At 46.1% G+C, this 21,804-nt stretch overlaps 2 protein-coding genes across 3 annotated transcripts; one reads left to right on the top strand and one right to left on the bottom strand.

Annotated features, from left to right (window-relative positions):
• Positions 1 to 80: 80 nt before the first annotated feature.
• On the top strand, positions 81 to 19,768 carry LOC115776489 (AP-2 complex subunit alpha-2). Of its 2 annotated transcripts, XM_030724212.1 has the most exons (23): positions 81 to 345; positions 2,391 to 2,459; positions 3,223 to 3,365; positions 4,027 to 4,220; positions 5,107 to 5,236; positions 5,626 to 5,727; positions 5,809 to 5,917; positions 6,058 to 6,208; positions 6,881 to 7,049; positions 7,515 to 7,652; positions 7,736 to 7,918; positions 8,862 to 8,959; positions 9,581 to 9,812; positions 9,921 to 10,085; positions 10,296 to 10,376; positions 11,170 to 11,306; positions 13,454 to 13,536; positions 13,722 to 13,811; positions 15,538 to 15,661; positions 15,784 to 15,900; positions 16,194 to 16,263; positions 16,892 to 17,026; positions 17,107 to 19,768. In XM_030724212.1, the coding sequence occupies exons 1-23, from the start codon at positions 279 to 281 to the stop codon at positions 17,182 to 17,184; spliced, it is 2,865 nt and encodes a 954-aa protein (XP_030580072.1). In that variant the 5' UTR covers positions 81 to 278; the 3' UTR covers positions 17,185 to 19,768. The 2 variants fall into 2 exon arrangements, with proteins under 2 accessions (XP_030580072.1, XP_030580073.1); XM_030724213.1 differs by lacking the exon at positions 10,296 to 10,376.
• Positions 19,769 to 20,413: 645 nt separating this feature from the next.
• Positions 20,414 to 21,535, bottom strand: LOC115776418 (protein C19orf12 homolog). The gene is made up of 2 exons (XM_030724084.1): positions 21,370 to 21,535; positions 20,414 to 20,646 (listed from the first exon to the last, which is right to left on the bottom strand). Exons 1-2 carry the CDS (start codon positions 21,533 to 21,535, stop codon positions 20,414 to 20,416), a joined length of 399 nt encoding a protein of 132 aa, XP_030579944.1.
• Positions 21,536 to 21,804: the final 269 nt, after the last annotated feature.

Below are 21,804 nucleotides of genomic sequence, written 5' to 3'. Positions count from 1 at the left end.
TACTCATGCCTCAGTGTGTGCGTGTGTGTGTGCGTGTGTGTGAGAGAGAGAGAGATATGTCTTTGACTGGATGTCCCACTGCGCCCCCCGGCGGCCTGAAGTAGAACTGCAGGGTAAGGTGACTCTGTATGGGACGCGGCCCCGCCTGTGGCTGAGCAGGGTGTTCCTTCCTCGGTCATATGTCGGCGCTCCGGTCCGTTCACGGCAACTTCAGGCAAAGTTCGAGGAGCGGTAAATCCCGGGTGACTTTGACCCCTTGAGCAGCGGGACAGGACAGGATGCCGGCGGTGTCCAAAGGGGACGGGATGCGCGGCCTGGCCGTGTTCATCTCTGACATCAGGAACTGTAAGTTTGTGTCCCTCCGCGCTCCGGCTGAGCTCAGCTAGCCGCTATACACGCCCCGGGGAACAGACCCGGGGGCTCCTCTTCGTGTACGGGCTCTGTTTTCCACCCCTCTGCTCTCGGTCTGGGTACATTTCACCGTTAAAGTTATTAGCTCAGCACTTTCCTACCGGGCTAATTAACGTTAGCTGCTAGCTCGGAGCTGCTAACGTCACCGTGTCAAAGGGCGTGGGCCGCCGCGGAGAGATAAACAAACCGTCGCTGCTCCGCTGCCGGGACCTTTGGCGGTAGCGGTTAGACAGAAGACACGGCCCAAAAAGAGCGTTTCTAAAGTTTGGGTCCGAATCCCGGTCAGCGCTAACGCAGAGTAACGACACAGTAATCTGAGTACTCATCCAGGGAGGTCAGAGCAGCCGCGTGTGGAGTACACTTTTAGTTATCAGATGGTCTCAAATGAGAGCATTCATGTTTGTGAGCGCCAGGGCTGGCTGCTCTGTTGCTGTGGGCAGGTACGGATACAAGGTGGGAAACTCAGGTGAGACAGAGACAGGTGACCGCTGCCAGAGATCACTGCTGTAGACGGCCTGTATACATCAAACATGAGGACTCGTTTTGAGACAGAAAGGAGAAAAACAGTCCTGTCACAGGTCACTTTATTTCTTGTGTTCAACGTGCCTCAGAAGTGAAAATGTGTTTTTCTACAGGGATCTGGCCAAGGGGGCTGCAGAAATTACAACCAATATAACATGACAGTTAAAGATAAGTGGGTAAAAGGACTGGAGTGATTATAGTGTAGGTACAGTAACACAGTCCTAAAGACTCTTGAAACCATCAGAAACCTATTGGCACCAGTTCCCTGCAGGTCCTTCAGGTGCTGCCGTCTCTGAGACTTTTTTAGGTGATCCCTGACACAGGCATTAAACTCTGACGAGCCTTAAAAACAGGAACTCAGAGTCTCGCGTTTCCTTTTGTTGCCCCCACCCTGACAGAAACCGTCCTGACTCTGATTTTATTTCTGCTGCTGCTGCAGCTTTTCTGTTTTTGTTACTGATTGTGTTGGACAGTGACCTTTTCTGTGTCTACCAGAGCGGCTTTGCATGGTTCACAGTTCGAAACAAGCCTTCTGTGTCTGATACTGGGGCTTGATGCAGCCGCTTTAGCTCCTCTCCTGGCCAGCAGAAGGTTTGAGTGGCAGTGGGGCTTAAAACCTGAAGAAACGCTGTTTTCACATTTATCACGATGACACGTGTCTGTTGGTCTTGATGGTTCAGTCACAGCCACATACAGGCTAAGGCTCACCTCACGCTGATTTCTCAGTCCACATCTAATGGGTCTGTTTCAGACTACACTTGCTCCCTTATTATATCTTCCCCTGTTATATCTGGATAATCTTGATGTGAAATGTGAGTGAATGCACATCATTCAGGTTATAAATCACTTTCACTTTCTTCAGCAGCAAACAATGGTGAAGATTTTCCTAAAAACCATCCCTACTGTCAGTCATAGACTGTACATAAAGATGGATGTAGCTGAAATGTCTTTAACCTGCATTCTGGCGTCCAGCAGGGGGCGACTCCTCTGGTTGTAAAAAAGAAGCCTGATTGGATCGAAGTCTGAGAAAATGAGCCTCCTGCTCAGCTGATCTCTGAGCTCAGTAAACTCTTTAATAATGAGTTTATGGCCTCGGTTGCTGATTTCGGGGCTTACCGAATAAAGCGTGATGTTTGTTTTGGGAATTATGGTTAGAGTCACAAAGGAGCAGGAATTAGCTCTGTATGATCCTCCACTGTCATCAGGCCTAGGCTTCAAAAACAGGATGTGTGCAGACTGGTTCCTGTTAGGAGATCATGAGATTACCATCTCATAGGTATGAGAGGTTTCATTTCATAAAGACCTGTTACAAAGAGTATTTTCTTTGCTTTATTAACAAGTTCTTATAATTTAGCGTGTGATAAACTGCAGAGAGAGCCGTCATTCACCTCATTGTGTGGTTTTAAGTATGAGCGATCACAGCTGTGATGTGCTGAACAATGTTGCTGTTTCTGCAGGTAAAAGTAAAGAGGCAGAGGTAAAGAGGATAAACAAGGAACTGGCAAACATCCGCTCCAAATTTAAAGGTAGGTGATGAAGAAACAAAGGTGCCTGATGTGCTTCTGCCTCCTGTCCTGACTGCTTTGATGGTTGAAGTGTGTGCTGCCCTGTGAAACCTCACACTGACTCTCTCTGGGAGCTTGTTGTTGGTGTTTCTCCTCCTGCCACCTGTTGCTCGCTGCCTATAATTAGTCTGCTGCAGAATGCGCCTCCACTCGAGTGCCGGGCAGAGTGGGTGGAGATATGTGGGCAGGGAGTATCCACATATCTCCTCCTCTCTGCCCGGTAGTCAGGCCTTTCACTGTGGGCATGAATAATCGACACTGTCTGTCTACATGTAACAGTACTCTTTATCCATCTAATTCTAGCTTTGTAATACTGAACCAGAGCCGACTGTCACATGTGGAATATGTATTTCACTGCAGTTTTAGTTCTTTATTCAGTTTATTATTGCTGTGAATTTATTTTATCACGACGGCTTCCTTTACAGTAGAGTGACACCTAATTAATGCCCAGTCATGCAAAATACTAATCGTCAGTGTTTAATGTGACACTGAACTGTTGGCTCTGAGTAGATTGTGAACATTTCACGCAATGTTTTTTGATGATTTGACTAAATTTGAATCAGATAACTTCCACCCTGCTCTTTCCTCCATGCCTCACCTGTTTGGAATAACATCCTGCCATTTATCACTTTACCTAGAAATTAAAATCTGTGTGTGTGTGTGTGTGTGTGTGTGTGTGTGTGTGTGTGTGTGTGTGTGTGTGTGTGTGTGTGTGTGTGTACAGGAGACAAAGCATTAGATGGCTACAGTAAAAAGAAGTATGTCTGCAAGCTGCTCTTCATCTTCCTTCTGGGCCACGACATCGACTTTGGACACATGGAGGCCGTCAACCTTCTGAGCTCCAACAAGTACACAGAGAAGCAGATTGTGAGTGTGAGCTGTGCTCGTGCCGCGGGTTTCAGGGTTAGGGTCACAGGCGAGACAGAACGCCGGGACCACCTGTTAATGTTTCCTGCCTCAGAGTGAGGGCGAGGGTCTGTGTTACTCACCGCACGTCTCTGTGGTTTCTGCTCTTTTGATAAACTCTATGTTTGAGTGAGTGAAACCATGCCTGACCTCACTGGGTTCAAATATTCTTTGCAGTCTGGTTCATTTTGCTTTCAGGCCCTTTAGGTGTTTTTTCATCTGTAACGATCGTGTAACAACGTCTTTACAAGCTGAAGCTTCAGCACCTGATAAATTAATGTGGAGCTCGGTGAGAGTCTTTGCTGCTCTCGTTAGTTCCTCCTTTCTCTGCTCGCTGTGAGGGCACCTCCTCACACACAGAGGGCAGGAAAATGAGACATCCCATCATATGAGTGAGTTTCCCGGACAGAGGAAGGCTCTTTCAGCAGAGTAATGCAGCAGTGAAGTGTTTCTAAGTCACTGAGCTGCAGGATGTGCTCGAACACGCGTGATCCTCTGAGCCTAAAGGCTCAGCGGCTGATGTTTTGGTAACAGCGCTCCGGCTCTTCCGTGTATGTTTGTGGGAGAAATAAAGGATCTCTTATTCCCATAACGTGACCTTCACTGTGTCGCCTCCTTTCAGGGTTACCTGTTCATTTCTGTGCTGGTGAACTCCAACAGCGACTTGATCCGCCTCATCAACAACGCCATCAAAAACGACCTCACCAGCCGCAACCCCACCTTCATGAACCTGGCCCTGCACTGTATCGCTAATGTGGGCAGCAGAGAGATGGCGGAGGCGTTTGCCTCGGAAATTCCCAGAATCTTAGTGGCCGGGTTTGTACTTTAACATATTTTACCTTCCACCAGGTTGTGAATGTTTACTATTGGTCATTAAAGGTGACCAACACTGGTCCTCTCCATGATTTTTATTCCTGGACTCTTACTGAGTTTCTGTTTGGCTTCAAGTGGCTTAAAGTCCATTAATAGCTCAGTTTTTGCTGTTTTATTATTGCTATTATTTTCAGCACCAGGAGCTTATTACAAATATGCAACTGTAAGGCACCAAATCCAACCTAATATTATATCTGATATTATGCTCTTCTGAGCTAAAACACAGCAGTGTTAGTTACTGCACAGAATTACAGGGACTATAGACCAGGAGGAAAGGGTGTATAAATAGACCTGTACTGACATCAGTCCGTGATACAAATGTGAAGATGTGTATTTAGGAGCGCTGATGCTTTGTATTTGGGCCTCAGCGCAGGACATTGATTAGTGACGGAACCAGTTAGAGGAAAAACACTCTGACAGGGAAGTGGCTGCAGTGTGATGCAACACAAACTGGTTACAAAGTATTTATGAAATCTGCACTGATGTGGAAATAGTTTTACTTTTTACTGAGATAAAAAGAGTGAAGCTTTATGTGTGAATTAAAATAAGAATAGTGAGGGGTGGGGGGGGTCTTAGTTGTTAACATGGATGTGTGATGTAGGCTGTGTATTCTGATTTTGTTTTATACTGAATATTCCCAGGAAAGAAGGTCAGTCTTGCTAAAATGATTAATCAGAAACCAGAGTGTGCTCCACTCTGTCCGAACAGCAGGTGCTTCCTCAGTTTAGAATGGCGTGTTCACACTGAAGCAGCTGGTCTGCGACTATTAAACCGTTTCAGCAGTTTTCGTTCAGTTTTGGTGAAGTCGTGCTGCTGCTGCTTCTCTCAGGGATACGATGGACAGCGTGAAGCAGAGTGCGGCTCTGTGTCTGTTACGACTCAACAGGACGTCTCCCGACCTCGTGCCCATGGGCGAATGGACCGCGCGGGTCGTCCATCTGCTGAATGACCAACACCTGGTGAGACTGCACCCCAGCTGTCACGTGTCCAGGCTGCATGCTGAATATCCTGTTTTTTTAGGCTGCAGAGAACAAGCATATTTATTAAATCACTTTCTCACAGTCCAGACAAGAAAAGAAAAAGCTGGCGACTTTGAGGAAAAAAAATGAAAATGTACAAGGAAAAAACTGTGAAAAATTGTGGAAATTTTTCTCCATCGTAGGATTTGTGACCCAGCAAGTGTGTGTGTGTGTGTGTGTGTGTGTGTGTGTGTGTGTGTGTGTGTGTGTGCGTGTGCGTGTTTGTGTTTAAACCACAGCCACTTCCTGTCTCTTATGTCTGCTCGCCCTGAAACCCACTTCCCTCAGACGGTGAACTGCACTCTTTATTTATTTCTGTCTGTTTTCAGGGAGTGGTGACGGCAGCCACCAGCCTCATTACCACTCTGGCCCAGAAGAATCCAGATGACTTTAAGACCTCCGTCTCTCTGGCTGTGGCCCGGCTCAGCAGGGTGGGTGTCTGTCTGAACCTCCACGTCACTCAGCTCAAACATAAACCCTCCGGTGCATTAACCTCCGTCCTGTTTGTGCAGATCGTGACGTCGGCGTCCATTGACCTTCAGGACTACACGTACTACTTTGTAGCTGCACCGTGGCTGTCTGTCAAACTTCTGCGCCTGCTCCAGAGCTACCCTCCACCAGGTATGCACGGTGTTCACATATGTTCCTGTGGGTCAGTTTGCTCAGCGGATATTAGTCCAACATGAATAAATAAAGATTAAAATTGAACGAGCTTGAAAATATAACCATGTTGACGGTAGTTAAACTCTTTGTCTTTGCAGAGGATGCAGCGCTGCGCAGTCGTCTGACTGAGTGCTTAGAGACCATCCTCAATAAAGCCCAGGAGCCTCCAAAGTCCAAGAAGGTCCAGCACTCCAACGCCAAGAACGCCGTTCTGTTTGAAGCCATTGCCCTCATCATCCACCATGACAGGTTGGTCATATTTGACATGACATGGGCTTTATTTATCCTGAAACTTTGGGAATTTCTGACTCAGCAGCCAGAACATTAAACAAAACGTCCATTCGTCCGTTTTCTTCTTCTCCAGTCCATGGTCGCAGGGGTGGGGCTAGAGCCCAGGGTGAGAGGCGGGGTGCACCTGGACAGGTCGCCAGGCAGTCACAGGGCGAACGCAGAGAGACAGACCTATAATAAAATCCAGCCGGGAAAAATTACATAAGAGAACAGAGATCAGTTAAATAGAAAAAAATAAAGTACATTAATGTAAATGAGCTTAATGTGTAAAAATGTAAATAAAATCCAGTGAAATGCTGTTTAAAAAGCAGCAGAATACAAAACACAGAGCTCAGTAAAGTACTAATTTATATAAAATGAAAAGTCAAAATTTAATTTAATTTAAAAAAATAAGAAATTCAGTGTAATAAATAAAATATAGTAAAGTACTAACAGCATGTAAAAAAAGTGGTTATAAAGCTGAGTCGGACCGAGCTCCGACTCCATCGTGTTTTAGACAGATAAACAGATCCAGCTGTAACTGGTCCACATTCCTGGGATGTGTAGCTCGGTCGGTCGGTTGCCATCGGATGTTATCGGATGTTGGTATTTGTGCCGTACGGCTGACGGTTGTTGCCTGCTGTCTCCCAGCGAGCCCACCCTGTTGGTGCGAGCCTGTAACCAGCTGGGCCAGTTCCTGCAGCACAGAGAAACCAACCTCCGGTACCTGGCTTTGGAGAGCATGTGCACGCTGGCCAGCTCCGAGTTTTCCCACGAGGCCGTGAAGACGCACATGGAAACTGTGATCAATGCTCTGAAGGTGAGTCTGTCAGCTGTGTGAATGCCTGCAGGGTAATGTAGACATTTTCTTGTATACAGTTACCTTTGACTGTTGCAGTGTTACAGACGCTGGTGTTTACTCTGTTGCTAAAATTTTGTCATATCTTAATCTTTCATGTTCTTCATTGTTGCTCAAATTAATTGTGATTAAAAATTATCCACAGTGTGATTCTGTGACACAAATGAACCCATGTTACACAAGCTGTAAAAATAAAGGAATCTTATATTTAAGACAGAATTGATTAAGTCACCTGGACACTTGGATTATTAATGGTTGGATCTCTCAGTGGAATTCATCAGTTTCCTCTGATTTTGGACAAAAATCCAAGATTTGGTTCAGATGAATCTTTGAAGAATGAAAATTACTGCTAATTTTCAACAGCTTGGCCTTTATTCTGAAATTCACACTTGATTTCCTGTGCTTCCCCGTGGGTATCCTGTGCAGACGGAGAGAGATGTGAGTGTTCGCCAACGTGCCGTGGATCTGCTCTACGCCATGTGCGACCGCAGCAACGCCAAGCAGATCGTGGCCGAGATGCTGAGCTACCTGGAGACCGCCGACTACTCCATCAGAGAGGAGATAGTGGGTCGTGATCTCGCCGCATTTCACTGTTCGGTATAATCAGCGTGAGTGCTCGTCTTCAGCCTCTGGCTTCTCTTTCTCAGGTGCTCAAAGTGGCCATCCTGGCAGAGAAGTACGCCGTGGACTACACCTGGTACGTGGACACCATCCTGAACCTGATTCGCATCGCCGGGGACTACGTCAGTGAGGAGGTGTGGTACCGTGTCATCCAGATCGTCATAAACAGAGACGACGTCCAAGGTTACGCCGCCAAGACCGTCTTTGAGGTGAGCATCACAGCTGACTGTTAACGCCCCGTTTCCAGAGTTTAGTTTCATTTCAGTAACTAAAATGTTTTTCACACCTAGTTTCAGGTTTAAATGCTGATTTAGGCTGCGGTGAATCTTTGTAGATCCTGTGGTATCAGCCTACGCTGCTGCAGCATCCACGCTCGTGCGTGGTTTTAATTACCTCGTGGTCATGTGCCAGCATTTTATATGCAGAGCCAGTCACAGTAGAAACAAATAAAGTCCTGGAACTTCACAGTCCAATCACTGCAGACTCCACTGAGGTGCCATGTATTTGTATTTCCAGGGAGGAGCTCGTCAGATTATGGCGTAGGTTATGTTATTGGGTTTCAGGAGGTTTGCAGTTATGATGTATCTGCAGCGTAGATTTAACACACAACCATAAATCCTGGTAGTTCCCTGCAGTAACCTTTGTTCCCATTCTCAGGCTCCGTTTCCCAGCAAACATGTTCAGGTGGGATACACAGTGCAAGGAATCAGAGTAGGCTTCAGTGTCATGGTCGTGTGAGCGGTTATCAGGCTTTCATTTTATTTCTGTTGTCTGAACGTTTGAGCTTCTTGCATCGCTCCAAACGGTGGTATGATACACATCATTTAAAGAGAATTTGTGCCTCCTAAGTGGACAGACTGATGTCCCTGAACTTTACCTGACTTTGTGATTATCAAGTGTTCCCTTAAGTTTTTTGAGCAGTGAATTTTATCCCGAAGAAATCCTCAAAGAGGAAACGAGTGGTTTTACAGCACTGTGAGTGGTCAGTAGGACTAAAGAACCCTTTCTAAACGCAGATCTTTATTTATGGTGTTGCTGGACTGTGTGAGGTCCACATGGATGTGTGTGCTTTGTGGTTTCCAGCTGACTCATAAAATACCTTCCTTTCTTTCATGTTGTTTCTGACCCGTCCTTGCCGGTGAACACCTGCAGGCGCTACAAGCTCCCGCCTGCCACGAGAACCTGGTGAAGGTGGGCGGGTATATCCTGGGAGAGTTCGGTAACCTGATTGCTGGTGACTCCCGCTCCAGGTACAAACAGATAAGCCCTAACCTTTGTTTGGGATCTTCATTATAAAAAATCATTCTTTGAGCTCTTCATCACACCGGCTCTGGAAAATTTTGTGACACACCCGGAAAAAAAAAAAAGTTAGCCGCTGACATCAGGAAACATGTCATTTGTCTACGAGGCAGATATATGATGAGGGCACCCCTGTCTATCTGTCACATACCTCAGACGCTGTTGGATGAACCCTGATGCACTACAGGATTTACAGCCTGATGCTGGGTTTTTAAAACATCTCTGCAGCACGTGCCCCACGGCTCGACTGAGCACCAACTCTGCACTAACAACACAAACACTCTTTAAACCGGACCAAATCTTCTGTGGCTGATTTTCCCTTTTGATATTTTTTGGTCTTTTGCTTTAATAGCTGCAGTAGAGATGCAGGCAGGAGCCACAGTAGATCAGCTGGCCTGTCGGCATGAGTGGATGTGACCAACTCAAGTGGGAAAATATCAAGTTGATGATAGTACAGTTTCAAATAAGAAATGATTACAATAAGCAGCAGTGAAAGCGGGTTTTTCTGTGTGTGACCGAAGCTGATCGCACTGCTCCGAGGTTTCACTGCGACTGTTCCTCCTCTTCCTCAGCCCTCTGGTCCAGTTCAATCTTCTCCACTCCAAGTTCCACCTGTGTTCTGTGCCAACTCGAGCGCTGCTGCTGTCGGCGTACATCAAGTTCATCAACTTGTTTCCAGAAGTGAAAGCCACCATCCAGGATGTGCTGCGCTCCGACAGCCAGCTTCGCAACGCTGACGTGGAGCTTCAGCAGAGAGCCGTCGAGTACCTGAGGCTCAGCTGCATCGCCAGCACCGACATACTGGTGCGTAACCTCTGCAGGGAGTTTACTCCTTTTATCAGGCCCACTAAGATCTACTGTGAACTAATGCTGACGTCCTGTTTGACTGTTACTCTCTGTGTCTCTGCACAGGCCACAGTCTTGGAGGAAATGCCTCCGTTCCCAGAGAGAGAGTCTTCGATTCTGGCCAAGCTGAAGAAGAAGAAAGGTCCCGGAAAACTGCCTGACATGGATGATAGCCGCCGGAGCGTCAACGGCAGCACGGAGCACAGCGAGAACACGGACACCACAAACAAGGTAGCTCGCATGCAGGGCTGTGATTGGCTGCTGTGAAATCTGCTGAGCACTGCTCATCACCTGTTTATAAAGCTGCTGCAGGCTTTGTTAAAGCAGTCCTCTTCACAGAACCTTTATTAGTCGTTCTCTGTGTGCTCGGCCTTCCTCTACCTGTACTTTCCTTTATCCTCACTTTTCCTTCTGTCCATCTTCTTCTCATTTCTCCATCAGTCTTCTTCACTGTTGGATGACCTTCTCCCTACTGACAGGCCCCGCCCATCCCGCTGTAGTCTCGTCTCTGCTAGGAACATGGTATTGCGAGCCGAACATAGTAAACAGTGTTGTGAGCTGCACCAGCAGAACGAGCCGAACTGATGAAGACGGTTCTAAATGATTAGCTGGAAGTTTGGTGAACGTCTTGTTAACGAATCGTTAACTTGGTTAATTAGAGAAAGTCGTGGATAAATGCTGGAGTAAGTGTGCAGGGAGTGTATAGCTCACAGCTCTGTTCAGATTTGTTTGTTCAAAGTTTCTTTGTTCATTTTTTGAATGCATACAAAATGATTTTAAAATGCAAATGACAAATTTTCTCCAGATCCCAACCCAAACATGCCCCTGCCCTGTTACACCACGATGGTAAGAAACAGCATTCAAACAGTGCAGACAGGTAATGAATGGATCTTTAAAAAAAACCTACGAGGAGCAAATAATCAGATAACCATGCAAATACATTCACAAATACCATCTTTGATCTGGTTTTATAACAAAGACACACTTAGAGGAAGGAAGTCACAAATGTGTAGAGGGGCCATCTCTTTCACCTGATTCAGTTTCGGTTGCCAGGTAATATAAAATCATTTGACGCGATGCATGAGATAAGATTGATCTTTCCATTTAAGGAGGATAAGCTTCCTTTCTAAGAGGGTGGAAAATCATATGAGATTGAGTTCTGGCCACTCCAAACACGAGGTTCTACAGTTAATACGTCAGACACAAATTTGAAGATCGATGCCCAGAAACTTGTTAGTTTTGGGCAAAGCCAAAACATGAGATAAAGACCTCTGTTCAGATTTTGACGTGATGTTTTCTGGTATTTGTCTCGCAGGGCTCCACCCACTCTTTTACGGATGTCCTGAATCTAAACTCCACCCCCTCATCAGGAGCCAGTCTGCTCATTGACGTGTTTTCAGAAAGCTCCGCCCCCCCCGCAGCCATCGACGTATCGGAGGAAAACTTCCCCAGGTGGGCCCATACTGTGAAAACTGATTGAGCAGCTTGCAGGACCTCCTCCAGCAGCAGAAAGGTTCAGTGATGGTTTCCTGTGTGACTTTATCAGTCTCTCACATCACTGTGGAGGAGTTCTGGTCCACGCTTCTTCACAGTGTAGCTTCAGCTCAGTGAGGTTTGCAGCATTCGTTCATGCACAGCACTCTGAAGGCCCCCCCACAGCATTCAGTCAGGCTGAGGTCTGGACTCTGAGCTGCAGCACCTTCATCCTTTTCTTCTTCAGCCGTTCTGTTGGAGATTTGCTGCTGTGTTTGGATCATCGTCCTGTTGGTGACCCAGTTTGGTCCCAGCTTCAGCTGTGGGACAGACGGGCTCACATGTGACTCTGAATACTTTGCCAATAGGGCTGCAACTAATGACTATTTTGATAGTTAGTTATCGACTATTGAAACGATTAGTTGACTAATCGGATTATGAATCACATAATTATGAAATGGCACTTATTTAGCTATCAGCTTTTACATTTAGCATAAGGTTATTTAAAATGTGTAAGATGGATACTTCATTCAAAAATTTTAATCAGGTTTGCTGCTGATAGACATTTAATGGTCCGTTTGTCCAACCATAAAAAATATATAGTACTTTTTCTTCCCTGGAAAACTTTGTTTTCCAGGGAAGGCACAGTTTCAGGAGCACCCCCCACATCACTAAACATGCCGCTGAATGCTATCCGGTCTTTAATTCTGACGTCATTTCCGGGTCCAAATGCTCCTAAATAAACAGCAATGGCAGAACCAATGACTGTTCACTATTAAAGATGATTGTAACGTACTTTATCAACTGCAGCCATTTCCGCTTCTGTCTCTCACCCCCCCCCCCCCCCGAGTCGGATTGGTTAAAACAACCAGGGACGCAGCATTGCGGCATATTGATCACGTGACAGTTTGGACCCGGAAATGGAATTCTGCGTCATCACTTAACAACCGGATTGCACGTGTGAAGCTCACCAGAGATGGACGGACAGGAACACATCTCACTCTGTTAAAAAAAAAAATCATCAGTAATAAAAAACGATTATTGATTATTAAATTCGTCATCAACTATTTTTATTGTCGACGATGTCGACTAATTGTTGCAGCCCTATTTGGTACACAGAGGAGTTCACGGTCCACTCAGTGACTGCAAGGAGCCCGGATCTTCAGCCCTCCTCCACCGTGCTGCTCTGAGGTGTTTGTGCTGATGTGCTGCGTTTGGTTTCCTCTGCTGTGCGTCATGGACAAACATCTGCACTTTGGTCTGTTTGTTCAGAGGACATTGATCCAGAAGTGCTCTCTAAAAGAGCAGAAGCTTTCTTCTGGTAACATTTCCGAACAGCCAGATTTGTTCAGTCGGTTTCTGATTGTGCTGTCATGAACTTTGACCTTTAACATGCTAACTGAGGCCCGCAGAATCTGAGATGGAGCTCGTGGGTTTTCTGCAGTTTCTCTGAGCGTTGCTCGCTCTGACCGTGGGATAAATTTGCTGGGACGTCCACTCCTGGGAAGATTGTGGCATCGTGTTAACACACCTGAATGCTCTGGAACGGCAAACCGCCCAAACTTTTATAAAGGTGGTCTCACACGTGCTGATGATCAGTTAATCAAGTACATCTCATCAGCAGCGCCGGCTGCTACTGAGCTCTGAACTGGACTTTCATATCACATGGTCCATGATAATACCAGTATACATGTAAAAAGTGTTATACTGGGATATCAATGATGCCATGTGTTAATGTTACCTACTGCACAACAATGAGAGAGCCCCACAGTCAAAGCAATCAGAGTTTCTGATCCAGATTATTCTCCGATGCTGCTGTGGAGAGTTTTTGGACAACACCAATGTCACTGTGGAGGTCCGCAGACCCACGTGTACCTCTGCACAGCACCGTACCTGTTCGACCTCTTTGTTGCTAACTGTTTGCACACGCGGGTCATTTCAGTGACCAAATCAGATCCGATCGGTAAGCTGTAAACGAGCGCTGAGGTGTTGGCGGAGCTTTACCGCTGCGCTCAGTCAGGAGGCATCTTCAGCGCAGACACAGGATGATGTCCCGGCTTCACAAACAGAGCTCACAGTCCTGACTGCTCCTCAGACGTCTTTGTGTTTTTGTTTTTCTCCTCCAGGTTTGTTTGTAAGAACAACGGCGTCATCTACGAGAACCAGCTCCTACAGATCGGCCTGAAGTCCGAGTACCGGCAGAACCTCGGTGAGCAGCTGAGAAACACCTTTAGATTACTTATGGTGTGGTTTTAAATGCACTTAGAGGAAAAAGGACACATTCAAAGTGAATTCAGTCTTTTCTCTGAAGCCTAGTTATTATTCTTATCTGTTAAATGTGAAAATAAGTCGGGTTACAGTCACACAGAATAACTTGGATCGTTGCACTCGCAGGTCGCATGTACGTGTTCTACGGCAACAAGACGTCCACCCAGTTCCTCAGCTTCTCCTCATCAGTGAGCAGCAGTGAAATGCTGAAGTCTCATATCCTTTCATTGCAAACCCAACAATTCAGTTTCAACACAGGAGGAAGCACCCAGTATTTCCACTTCTGTTCTGACTCGGAGGGCACTTTGAGTGATTATCATTAAAATCCTTCAATTCAATTTTATTTATATAGCTCCAAATCACAACAGTCACCTCAAGGTGCTTTATATTGTAAAGGCCCCACCTGATCCAGCCCTAACTATAAGCTTGATCATAAAGGAAAGTTTTAAGCCTAATCTTAAAAATAGAGAGGGTGTCTGTCTCCTGAATCCAAGCTGGGAGCTGGTTCCACAGAAGAGGGGCCTGAAAGCTGAAGGCTCTGCCTCCCATTCTACTCTTAAGTATCCTAGGAACCACAAGTAAGCCAGCAGTCTGAGAGAGAAGTGCTCTGTTGGGGTGATATGGTACTATGAGTTCTTTGAGATAAGATGGGGCCTGATTATTCAAGACCTTGTAGGTGAGGAGAAGGATTTTAAATTCTATTGTAGATTTAACAGGGAGCCAATGAAGAGAAGCCAATATGGGAGAAATCTGCTCTCTCTTTCTAGTCCCTGTCAGTACTCTAGCTGCAGCATTTTGGATCAGCTGAAGGCTTTTCAGGGAGCTTTTAGGACAGCCTGATAATAATGAATTACAATAGTCCAGCCTAGAAGTAATAAATGCATGAATTAGCTTTTCAGCATCACTCTGAGAAAGGATGTTTGTCCCAGAGTATGTTATTACTACAGTATACAGCTGCACAAACAAGTAGTGTATTTACTACAGCAGTACTTTGTTTGTACTCAAATCCTGTCAGAAACAACACTTTCAAACCGGAGCCTGCGCACTGAAAGGAGAGCGGTACATAAACGAGTCCCTGAGGAACAAAAAGGCTCAACCTGACCTCTTTGCTCTGGTGCTTCGTTTCAGTTTGCTCCACGCAGACGACCCACAAAAGTGAAAGTGTCTTCTGTTGTTGGCCGGACTGCATTTCAACAGCAGGTTATGGTGGCGAGTTTTGTGCTAGAAGAGTGACGGCATTCAAATAAAAGGGAAAAAATACTAAAATACCATCAAAAGAGGAACTGATGACTCTGTAGTTATTGTCTGCAGATATGAATGCAGGTATGCTTTAAAATGTGGGCTTTTCGCTTGGTGTGCTGCAAAAAGTTTGAAACCACTTCTTGCATCAGGGCCTTAATCTGTAAAATCCTGCATTTAAAATGTTACTCAAGTAAAAGAAGGTGAGTTTTATCCCAAACCCTGAGTGTCAGGAAGGGTTATACTGGTGCATGTTGGCGAGCAGCACAGCAGACACCTGGGATGAGCAGGTGTGATTGTTACAATTATTCTTAGTCCACATGGAGTCTGCTTGTGTTACAAGTGTGTGTGGTCCAAATGAACACTCACAGAAACACTCATCCCGCTCTTACGGAGATCATTATAAGGTTGGATCAGTCATGGATAAACTGGAGTTGATGGAGTGAACACTTTATGATTGTTTTCAGTAAGGACTCAGCTGCTGCTGATCTTCTCCTTTAACTGATTATTTGGTTTATAAAAAGTGAAACATGAGAGCAAACCTGGAGTTTTTGGTTAAGTCCCATCAGAGCTGAAGTGGACTGAGGAGCGAGCCGAGTCCTGTTTCTGCCGGTCTGCTTCCAGAGGACCACGTTCAGCTCTCTTAAACTGTTACAGAGCTCGTTACTGTAGCCTCTGCAGAGTCCTTGACAGTCGCCTCCACAGCTGAATGTCCACTCGAAGGCGGCCGACCCCATGATAGAAGGCGGAGCTCAGATGCAGCAGATCCTGAACATTGAATGTGTGTCAGACTTCAGAGACGCTCCTGTTCTCAACATCCAGTTCAGGTCAGTGTGTGTGTGTGTGTGTGTGTGTGTGTGTGTGTGTGTGTGTGTGTGTGTGTGTGTGTGTGTGTGTGTGTGTGTGTGTGTGTGTGTGTGTTCACCCTTGACTCTGTGTGTGAGAACAGGTACGGAGGAACCTTGCAGAACATCGCCGTGAAACTCCCCGTGATGCTCAACAAGTTTTTTCAGCCCACAGAGATGATGTCGCAGGACTTCTTCCAGCGCTGGAAGCAGCTCGGAGCGTAAGACCTGCTTTCACTGATCAATACACCGATGATGGATCACTGCTGTCAGCAGTGACTGAAAACAGAGACGGGTTCGTTTCAGCCTCTGAATTCGAGCGATTGTCGCCGAACATTTTGTCTGTTTTGTGGCTGAAAGATCCTCAGGAGCTCGTGAGTGTTACTGTGTGAGCTTTGGGCTGTTAGGGTGTGTGTGATGACCAGCAGATCAGGGTTAAATCGGGTCGTGTAGTAATCGATGACCTGTTTCCTGAAGTGACACATTGCTGTTATTTTCTTCTGCTTGTCCTCAGTCCACAGCAGGAGGTTCAGAAAATCTTCAAAGCCAAACACCCGATGGACACCGAGGTCACCAAGGCCAAGGTAAAAAAATAAAATCACTTCAGCTGTGAAGGTGTTTGAAAGTTCAGACTCTTCTTCCTGTTTCCACATTCCCACAGAATAAAAGCTGATGCTAGGGCAGCTATTTCTTCTTCTGCTGCAGTTTCCACATAGAAACTCCTTCGCCAACTAGTGTTTGAGCCGAGAAACCGCAGCACAGCAGGGCACACAGCATACATAATAAAACATGCAAATATGATTCATAATGGACATCCACACGAACGATTGGATGGTGTGCAGTCATATATATGTTACACAATAATATCACTGTGTTATACTCAGTAATCAGATTACAGTTACATGTTCTTCAGGTGTCTGCATGAGGCCTGTGGGGCTCAGAGTGATGATTGTTGGAGGTTACTGCACAAAGATCAAACTGCTCCGAGTGCGATATGATATCAGATTTGTACAACAGCAGCACAAACCTGCGGCTCAGGTGTATGCTGACCTGACCAAGCAGCCAAATCTGGAGTTGTAACACAAGCAGACACTCACAGGGCTGTCGGAGCAAACGGGAATACCGATTGTTTGCATTTAAAGTGGCTGCCTAAGCCTTATTTTATTTTCTGCATGAATATAATAATTTGGATTTTTGTGTAAATTGCTCCAGATTTTAGGCTTTGGTGTCGCTCTGCTGGACGGCGTCGATCCCAATCCTGCGAACTTTGTCGGAGCGGGAGTGATTCACACGAAGACCACTCAGGTGGGCTGCCTGCTGAGACTGGAGCCCAACATGCAGGCACAGGTATACACACACACACACACACACACAGATGGCTTTGTCTAACCTTTACGTGTGTGTAACTCTGAGTGTTTCCTGTTCAGATGTACCGCCTCACGCTGCGGACCAGCAGGGATTCGGTGTCTCAGAGACTCTGTGAGCTGCTCTCTGACCAGTTTTAGCCTCTCGCTGCGCCTGTTACACCTCAGCTCCTGTACAGTGTAAAGTCTTTTTTTATTTTTCATGCTTTCCATCTGAATGAATTGAAATGTATTTTTGCACACTGCTTTATTAATCACACGTCACTGCTTTGAACGTGCCCTGTACTCTCACTGTGAACACTTAGTGTTGCAGACGCTTTGCTGCAGCTCCACGTTTATAACTCTGCTGCTCGAGTCTTTATTCACACTTTCTGACAATCTCACCAATGAGCTCAGCATTTTAGGTCACATGTTTGGCCTTTGGTCTGGTCTGAAGTCGACAGGAGGACTTTAATGTTGTTTTTCTCAGGAGGAAAAGCTTCACGTTTTGTGTCTTTGGTATAAAAACAGACTTGGGATGCTTTGGATGCTTCTGTTTTTTACACACAATGGCAAAAAGTCGTCATAGAACACTAGCTGGGATTTTCTTATTGTGATGGAGTTCAGAAAATCCAAAGAGTGTGATCATAAAGTTCTGCCTATGAAAATATAATTTTTCTTCTTGTGTGCCTCTGAGCTGCTTTCAGTGCTGAGTGATCGCTCTCTGAGGCTCTCTGACCACTGGCACGATTTCTCCTCAGCCCTGTGTCTGTCTGAGCTAGCAGCGCTGGAAGGAGGCGCATGTGGTGAGGAGCATGCCCAGGAGCTGCTCCTCCTGTTACTCTTCCTGTCTGTTTCCTCTCCGCTCTTAGAACAGGACTTATCAAAATGACAGCTTTGATTGGCCAATTATATTTTATTTCTATGGGCTGGACTTTGTGATTGCACCTTCTTCTTACCTCCAGATGGGCGTGTCTATGTAACTGAGAGCATAAATGGCCTTAAAATTAGCCTTCAGTGGTCTAAATCACTGCCATACACACTACCTTTGCCTTAAAGCTTCATGAGTTCAGAGCACTGCTGGACTGCTCACTGATGTTTGCTGTATCTTCTGTCTTTGTGTGGCGTGTCCTGATCCTAATCCTTGATGGCACACGTGATGAGTAGAGTACAGACTGCCTGTCCGCAGGTAAAAATAATCTTCCACCTCCTGCAAAGAAGTTTGAGCCCAACAGTCTTCCGTTTTGCAGGGGTGTGACAGCGTGACATGAAACACAGTTTTTATCCTTCATACCCTGAGCTGCACTCGCTGCCTTCCACTGTTCCTGAGCTGCAGGTTAACACCTCACCTGTGGGTCCCAGCTGGCTCCAGGAGACAAACTGAGCCAAACCGCTGAGTGCCTTCAGTTTCAGATTTTCCAACCACATTTAAAGAAAGCAAAGCTGTGTGTGTGAAGACTGGCAGAGGCTTTTGTAGCATCTCTTAAGTCTTCTTTTCCTTTACTCCCGTGCCGTCACCGTTAAAGCTGTCATCAGATAAATGCTCTGCTAACCTCACAGCACGCCCCGATAACACAGCAGCTGATTCAGCCTGAAGTTACCTTCAACACCTGATCGGAGCTGAGAGGGAGCATTTACTCTGATTACTTCAGCTGACAGAAACTCCAGTGTGTTTGTCACCACATGCCAGCTTCTCTTCAAACAGGAAATGTTGGAGGAACAGTCCTGTCTGTGTTTGAGTCTGTGGTAGGAACCAGTAGTTAGAATCTAATTACTCCTCCGCTGGAAAACATCACTGAACTTTGTGCAGGTGGTTTCTGAACTTTAAACTGAAACGGGGGGGCGATGGTGGTCGATGCAGTCGCGTGGTAGAAACACCTGTGACACCGGGTGACCCTCTGTGACCCTGAGACTGCTGCACATAACTATTAATGATCCTCCCACATCCTAAACAGCAGCTCGGCTGAGGAGGTGAGGATGAACGCAGCCTGGCTCGGCCTCCTGCTCCTGCTCTCCTCACTGCAGTTACACACTGGATCAGGAAATCTGAACTTTTGTGTGTGAGAACATTTCATGCTGCAGCCTGTGAGCCGGGTCAGAACCCTTCACAGGATCATCTCGGTGATTCACCCTCAGCATAAAGTCGCCTCTCAGTGGATTTTGGAGTGTTTTTTTTTTCTTTTTGGACATGGTGGTGGTTTGGAGGCTGGATTGTGGCATATACACAGCATATTCACACATAAATCATGACTGAACTAAACGGTGAGTTTGAGCTTTTAGGGAGGAGACGAAACCGCGATGGGAAGGCTGCGCGCTTGCTTTGGGCATGAAGCTTTTAGTGAAAGTGACTCCAAAGAATCACCCAGCTTTAGTGCACCGAGCAGGAAGTGAGGACAGGAAGCTTTCAGGGTTCTTCCTCCAACATGGTTTCACCTCACAGTGATGAAACCAACTTTATTTAAATGAGATCTTTGTGCCCAATTTGAGCTCTCTGGTTTGATGCTCTCACATTATCATTAGCTGGATTTCCTCAGTGTATGGCTGACCTGTTAAGGCCCTGCGTAGCGGCTGCACGCCGGGTTTCCTCAGATAAACGTACGTGTCCGATGTGTCTCGGTGCTTCTCGCTCTCGTGTGCCTCAAAGGATCACGCTGCACTGAGGCAGAAGAAACGGCCGCAGATGTTAACTGTGATGTCATTTCAATATCCAAATGTTTTTACAAATAAAACATGTTTTACAAGCTAATAACCTCAGATGTGCTGTTTTTATTTTAAATGAAAAACCTCCCACAGTGGATTTAAGGTGGATCTGCTCTCAGTCCAAACAAGAACAGGACCACGGACAGAGCCATGCTGACCGCAGACGGTCTCTTATAAAGCAAAAATGTCAGATTATTACAATAATTTCATCTGATTGACAGCTTTGGTTGTGAAACAGCCACATGCAGACTGCGATTACTGAGCTCCTCTTTTTAAATTTGACATTTCTATAAATCGTCTCTCTGTGGTTGATGTACTGGCTCCGTGTCAGAGGTTTTACTTTTGATTCCCCTTCTTGTGACTTTGGGACATTTTAAAGAATTTAAAACTTGCTCTTCCTGTGTAACAATGTAGGCGTGCTTCAGGATGCTTTCTTAGATTTATCAAACATGAACAAATTAAAATACACAATCATTTGTAAGGGCACAAAAAGTTTCAGCAGTTTCTTTTATTTCACTCAGAGTGGGGAAATGAGAGAATTTCCTGAGTGTTATCCTGACATGATCTGTGCTCAGGTCACCGTTCAGACATCATCATCAAACACACACAGACACCTTTCTAGCTGAGAAATGTGTGTTACAGCATGTATATTATTTTCTAGTTACAACAGACCATGAAGGAGAAACGATTCTCAGTGAAACATTTTCTGGATTATCACATTGATGACTGCCTTCTTCAAAGAGGGAGTTCCTCTCACTATATAAATGAGCTGGGATGCAGTTTCCCACACCTGGCCTCCTAAAACTGCCATGATTCCCTTGAAGAGCTCATCCCTCTGGGCAGGGGTCATCTCCATCAGGATCTGAGGCAGAGGCTTGAACTCTTCACTGGTCATCCAGCTGTAGATCCCACCAATGATCCCACCTGGGAGAGGCAGAGGATGGATGGAAGGATAGAAAGTCAGAGACAGGTTTGGTTTACAATCCTGTTTCCAAAACATCTCAAGTGTTGTTAAATGTTAAAAAGCGCAATGAGCTGCAGGCTCACTCGCTTCAGTTCCTAAACTCAAAGGAGAAAGATGAAGCACAAGATCCTGCTGGTGCAGTCTCCCACAGACGTGAGACTGCTAGATGGTTCAGGAGAAACAGAAACCGAGATACTCAGCATGTAAACCAAGAGGAGCACAAAGGAGCAGCTGAAGACCTCATGAAAGAAAGAAAGAAACGTGGCTTTCAGGACAGAGGGCGGGGCTTCTGTGGGAGTTGCGTATAATTTACATCTCACTGATGTCACTAGCTGCCCGTCTCCTTAACAAGCAGCTTCGAGCTCAAGGAGATATCAGGGGAGTTGCTTGAGTCTATCTGATTTATGAACCTGCTTCTGCCTGCGGTGTCCTGCTGGATGGCAAACAGCAGCAGTCCTGTGACCTCTGACCTCAGGGGCAGGTTAACAGGACTTAACTAACACTTCCCCCTGCAGCTGTCTGTCAAATGTGTTTGTAAGTCTTAAGCATGAAGCTCTTTAAAGCAGCTCAGCTCTGGGTGATAAGAAGAGAGGGCAAAGAACTCGAAGCATCCATTACAAAGATGCTGAGTTAACAGCAGCGGGTGACGTCTGCGGGATGCAGATTACATGCAGATGACTTACCAAAAGCAAGACCTACAGGTCCACCCAGCAGCGCACATACACCTGATAACCCTCCAGTCACAAGTGCTCCTCTGCAGACGTTTTTCCAGGTCATCCTCAGCTGCTTCTCTACATCGGGTGACAAATCACCGATCAGCTTTGTGACATCGTCTTTTTTGGCTTCCATCTTCCTGATGAGGCTTCTGTAAGAGAGGAAATATGATGATAACTGATCAGAGAGTTTCATATGAACTGAAGCAATAATAATACAACAAACAATGATTGGATTAAAGTGACGGAGACTCAGTTCTTACCTCGCTGTCCTGACTGTGTGAACCGATAACTGTACACCACAACGCTCACCTGAGCATCCTGCTGCCTCTTTATACCAAGGTGTGCGTGTGAGAGGTGCAGCAGGTGGGGGGGGGGGGGGGGGGGGGCTGGTATTTGCTGTTC

Source organism: Archocentrus centrarchus, unplaced genomic scaffold, assembly GCF_007364275.1.
Source record: "Archocentrus centrarchus isolate MPI-CPG fArcCen1 unplaced genomic scaffold, fArcCen1 scaffold_32_ctg1, whole genome shotgun sequence".
Classification (NCBI taxonomy): Eukaryota; Metazoa; Chordata; class Actinopteri; order Cichliformes; family Cichlidae; genus Archocentrus; species Archocentrus centrarchus.
The sequence above is the reverse complement of the archived record's forward strand: the minus strand, read 5'-3'. Positions and strand labels throughout refer to the sequence as shown.

Coding starts and splice junctions, on each gene's coding strand:
- LOC115776489 (XM_030724212.1), top strand. CDS start 279: ATGCCGGCGGTGTCCAAAGGGGACGGGATGCGCGGCCTGGCCGTGTTC. Junction 6,209..6,880: donor CTCATCATCCACCATGACAG/GTTGGTCATATT, acceptor GCTGTCTCCCAG/CGAGCCCACCCTGTTGGTGC. Junction 8,960..9,580: donor GCTGGTGACTCCCGCTCCAG/GTACAAACAGAT, acceptor CCTCTTCCTCAG/CCCTCTGGTCCAGTTCAATC.
- LOC115776418 (XM_030724084.1), bottom strand. CDS start 21,535: ATGGAAGCCAAAAAAGACGATGTCACAAAGCTGATCGGTGATTTGTCA. Junction 20,647..21,369: donor ACCTGTAGGTCTTGCTTTTG/GTAAGTCATCTG, acceptor TGCCTCTCCCAG/GTGGGATCATTGGTGGGATC.